The sequence below is a fragment of the Gracilinanus agilis genome, chromosome 2 (assembly GCF_016433145.1).
Source record: "Gracilinanus agilis isolate LMUSP501 chromosome 2, AgileGrace, whole genome shotgun sequence".
In the NCBI taxonomy this organism is placed as follows: Eukaryota; Metazoa; Chordata; class Mammalia; order Didelphimorphia; family Didelphidae; genus Gracilinanus; species Gracilinanus agilis.
This window is the reverse complement of record NC_058131.1, coordinates 611,369,905-611,374,855: the sequence shown is the minus strand read 5'-3', so window position 1 is coordinate 611,374,855 and position 4,951 is coordinate 611,369,905. Positions and strand designations below refer to the sequence as shown.

Sequence of the window (4,951 nt, the reverse complement as noted above, 5' to 3'; positions counted from 1 at the left end):
AAGGAAGAAAGGAAGGAAGGGAAGGAAAGGAAGGAAGGGAAGGAAGGAAATGAAGAAGGGAAGGAGGGAGAGAGGAAGGAAGGAAGGAAAGAAGGGTCCCTTCCTTCAGGAATTTAGATTTTATAAGAGAATCAATATCATATGTAAATAAATTCAATCTACATAAACAAATACAAGATTACTGGTCCAGCACTTATCGGGAGATCAAAGAAGCCAAGGTGAGGAGAACAGACTAATCAAAAGTACAGAGATGAGAGACTGAATGTTCTGTTGGGCACAGTAAGAAGGCCAGTTAGACCTGTGTGAAGAGAAGTAATGTGTGTCAAGTCTGGAACGATAGTCTAGAGACATTCTGAAGGGCTTTAAATGCTAGAGGAATTTGTACTTGATGTTAAAAACAATTGAAAGCAACTTGAATTTTTTTGAGGAGGAGAGAGACATAGTTTCAAATCTGTGCTTTAGTATTATCCCTTTGGCAGGTATATGGGGGAGAAGGGTAGATCAGAGGTGAAGTGAAGAGAGTGTCTGCCCCGGAGCCAGGGAGACTTCTCTTCCTCAGTTCAAATCTGGCTTCAGATACTCACTAGTGAGCAAGCCATTTAACCCTGTGGGCCTCAGTTTCCCCATATGCAAAATGAACCAGAGATGGAAATGTCGAATCACTCCAGTATCTTTGCTAAGAATCTTTGCTCTGGGAATCAATACCCAAATGGGGTCACAAAGAGTTGGACCTGACTGAAAAAAATGACTAAATGACCACTGATTAGAGAGGAGAAATTTTTCAGAAAAAGAGACCAATATGGAGGGTATGATAATTTAGGAGAGAAGTGATGGGTGACCTAAACTAGGAAAGTAGCTATATGGGTGGAGAGAAGATGAAATTGAGAGATGGTGAAGGGATAGAATGGACAGGACTTGGCAACCGACTGGCTATGTGGGTAAGGGAGGGAAATGAGTCATGTATGATTCTGGGGTTGGGAACTTGGAAGACAGGGAGGATTGTTATACCTTGGCCAGAAATGTGGAGGTTAGGAAGAGGAATGTGATTGGGGGAGGAAAATGAGATCCATTTGACCCATGTTGGGTTGGAGATGCTTCGAAGACATCCTAAATGTCTAATAGGCAGTTAGTAATGTAGGTTTGGAGCTCAGGAGAGATTAGAGATAGATATTTTGATTTTTGAGTGATCTGCATAGAAAGGATAACTGAACTCATAGGAGATAGCAAGAGATGAAGCACAGAGAAGAGTGCTCAGGACAAAGTCTTGGGGTACAAGTACAGATTAGGGGCATAATATGGATGATGATCCAGTTAAGGAGACCAAGAAGGAGCAACTGACTGAGGAGCAGAACCAAGATAAAATGGTGCCAATAAACATCATAAAGCAGAGTATCCAGGAGGAGAAATGGTAAAAAAAAAAATATCAAATACTGGAGACAAGTCAAGAAAGATGAAGACATAGAAAAGGCCATTAGTTTTAACAACTAAGAGATCACTGGTAACTGTGGAACATTTTCCCACTGCAACTACGGTATATTTTGTATTTGTAGGGAAAGGTTCCCTCAAGGCTCTTCAGGCCCCAGGTAGCATAGCCCTTTTCTTTAGGAACAGCACCTAGCATTGGGGGGAGGGGGTTGTACTCAATAGTTGTGGAATGAATAAAGCACCCTCTCCTTCCTACAGAGGTTATACTGATCTTTCTAGGGAGGAGGAAGTTGAGTTGGGTTAGTGATTGTGGTGAGTAGCTCTTGAATTCTAGGAGAACTTCGGACAGCATGGCAATTTTATCTGCTTTTATTAGGCACATGTAGCCAGAAAGATGCTCATACCAGGGTCTAGGTACCTTGCCGGCTCTGGGAATCAATACCCAAAATTCTTATCAGCCCCAGTTCTAGGTCAGGCTAAGGACTCCCATTCCTAAGTACCAAAAAAAAGAGGCCAGAGGGAAGGAGATGAAGAAGATGAGAACCCATTCTCTGTGATCATCCTAATGTATTTCTTTCCTCTTCACTTGGTTAGGGACTCTGAGGTGAAGCAGAGTTGGGACAAAAACTCCAACACTCTTTTCTCAACCCCATGGAGTACTAATGGGCTATCTAAGGCTCTTAGCCAAACCCTCCCCGGGTAGATGCTTCCCAGGCATGAAACCAAAAGTCTCTAGTCTTTCCCATGTCTGTCCTCACCATTGGCTCCAGGGCTGGGTTGGCTTCCAGCTCCAGCTGGAAAAGAGATTCAGGGCTGAGGACTATTCTTATATGTTGGGAATACTTTCCAGGTCACACCTCTCTCCAAAAAAAAAAATCTGTGGCCAACGAATGTATGCCTCACTCTAATTTTTGTTCCTTGTCTGGTCTATCATTAAAGAAAACTAGAGTTAGGGTGGAGAGGACTAGGGGAAAAGTGGGCAGAGTTAAGAGCTAGGAAGAACTGGCCTGGGCTCAAGGAAGGCTACAGTTTGGAAAACAGGGAAAATTCACCTTTCAGGAGGGGTTAGAAGATTCCACTAGACTATCAAGGGAGGGAACATCTGGAGGAAATCTCATCCAACTAGCCTGGATCAAGCCTCAAAACACACACACACACACACACACACACACACACACACACACACACACACACACACGATGCTTTGAGAAAATATCTTGCAGCACCTGGGATCCAAATCTACTTGCCAGGGTTTAGAGTGAGGGAGTAAAACACATAACAGCCTTGAGGAATTCCCCTTAAAGGGTTCAATCTCACCAACTTCCCAGAAACTCGAACCTCTCCCATCACCCCAGGGAGGCCCTCTTGGGGTGGGAAAGTCATATGCTCAGCATGTGTCTGAAGCTCTGGACTAACTGCATCTTATGGTGAGACTATATGTGCAAATGCTTAGTTGCATGTATGCATGGGTTCTTCTGGATTTAAATATGGGAGCTTGTTCAACATTCAAAGAGCATTTATTAAGGCACCTCCTATGACAAAGCATTGCCTTGGGTGCTGGAGAAGACCAGATCATAGACCTTGGAGATCATCTACATAGAGTAATGTGTTTCCATGTGCATCACTGATGTGTGGATGTGTTTTTATCTCCCCTTGTATTTGTGCACATTCACTATATTCATTCAACAAATATTTGTTGAGCATCTTTTTTCTTTTTTGTATATGTGAGGATAGGAATCGAGTGAGAGTACAAAGATAAATACAGCAGGGTTTCCTTGTCTGACCTTTAAGAGTTCACAACCTAGTAAGAAAGGTGAGACACTTACACAGTTAATAAAAGAAATGAGACCTACCCAGAAAATAAGAGAAATGACACAGACATAAATAATAAGTTAGAAAATACGACTTGTGGTAGTGGGGTAGAAGGCAATGGTTGTTGGAGTAATCAGAGGTCTCCTAGGGGAGGGAGCAGCCTCTGAAGGGATAGGAGCTAAGTGTTGGTGGGGGGAGTATAGAAATTCAAAGGAGTAAAGATAGCATGTGTGCTTTGGAGGGTCAGAAGGCTTTAGCTAAACTGAGGCCAGAGCAGCCCTAGCTCTCTCCCTCTACCCCAAGTTGAGCACTAAAAGACTTCCTCAGGCTTTTAGCCAAACCCTATGATGACTGTCTAGAATGCCTGCTTTGCCCATTGCTGTCCTCACCATTAGCTCCAGGGCCAGGTTATCTTCCAGATTCCTGTAAGATTCATGGTTCTGTGCCTCCTTATTCCCTGGGAGTGGGGCCACACCCTCAAGGGACCCAGAAGACCTTGGACTTTTTTGTTTTCCATCTCTGTGGAAGACCACTGTTTCTCCAGGATATCTCTCTGTTGGCTGGTGGATAGGAAAGTGATCCAGTCACTAAAAGTTACTGAAGTCTCCAGTTCAAGGACATCAGGGGAAGATGTCCTGCACCCTCTCCAGACATCCACTGCCCATATCATTTGGGAAGGGAGAAGGGGAGGGAATGGACATTGTTCAAGGGAGCTAAGGAAACTGGACCAAGAGTCATTAGTGGAACTCTATTTTTAGGGGGCCATGGTGAGGATAATGAAAATGGGCACAAGGTCTAGTAATAGTCATCCTCCTCTTCATTGTCATACTCCTCTTCAGGAGTTGGATTCAAAGAATTAAGGAGGGAGATGTTGGTGTTGTTGAGCTGGTCTGCAAAAACAAGGGATGAAGGGAAAATTCATTATTGGGGTTTTTTCCACAAAAGCACCAGACTAGGCCCATAAATATATGCAGAGACTTAGAGTCACAATACTTGGTGTTGTTTTCCACTTCCCCACCCCTACTCCCAAGGGCCATTCCATTGTCAGCTCCGGGAAAATCCTACAACTTGCCCTCTCTGGCATCTAATATAGAACATATATACCCAATAATGGGGGATGGGGCAGATAGGGAGAGCCAAGAAGAGAAATTTTCCCCTTACCTAAGGTGAGCACTGTGAGGCTAGCGGAGGCTGTGGTCTGGCCTAGGGCATTCCGGGCAAGACATCGATAAGTTCCCTCATCACTCGCTCGAACAGCCTGAATCTGCAACCAGCCTGTCACTTCGAACCTCTGTGGGCCCCCCCTAAACTGGAGTAAGGCAAAAGTTGGTAGAATGTGCCCTTGCTCTCCCACTCCCAGAGATCCCAGTGTAGGGGCTGGTAGACCCTCTCCACCCTCACAGATGGTCTGTTATGGAAATGAAGTCTGTTCCTTTTCCTCACTCCACCCCCACTTCCCTCATAAAGATGGGGTCCAGCCTTCCTCCTATACAAATGGAATCTGTTCCTTTGCTCCTACCAGTGGCATCTGTTCCTCACTCCTCCACCCAGAGATGGAGTATTTCCCTTCTGACCCACATTTCCATGAAGTCTGTTTCCTACCTCCTTTGTCTAGACCTGAGGTCTATCCTTGCCTCTTCTTTCTTTCTTTTTCTTCCTCCTTCCTTCCTCTCCCTCCCTCCCTTCCTTCCTTCCTCTCCCTCCCTCCCTCCCT

The 4,951-nt window shown here is 44.8% G+C and overlaps 1 protein-coding gene across 1 annotated transcript in view; it reads right to left on the bottom strand.

Moving 5' to 3' along the window:
* Positions 1-3,999: 3,999 nt before the first annotated feature.
* Positions 4,000-4,951, bottom strand: part of KAZALD1 (Kazal type serine peptidase inhibitor domain 1) — a 3,580-nt gene continuing 2,628 nt past the window's right edge. The window contains exons 3-4 of the mRNA XM_044662529.1: positions 4,399-4,546; positions 4,000-4,127 (exon numbers count right to left, since the gene is read on the bottom strand). Of these exons, the coding sequence (XP_044518464.1) occupies positions 4,033-4,127; positions 4,399-4,546 (243 nt within the window). The 3' untranslated portion in view covers positions 4,000-4,032. The remainder of the gene's footprint in view (positions 4,128-4,398; positions 4,547-4,951) is intronic.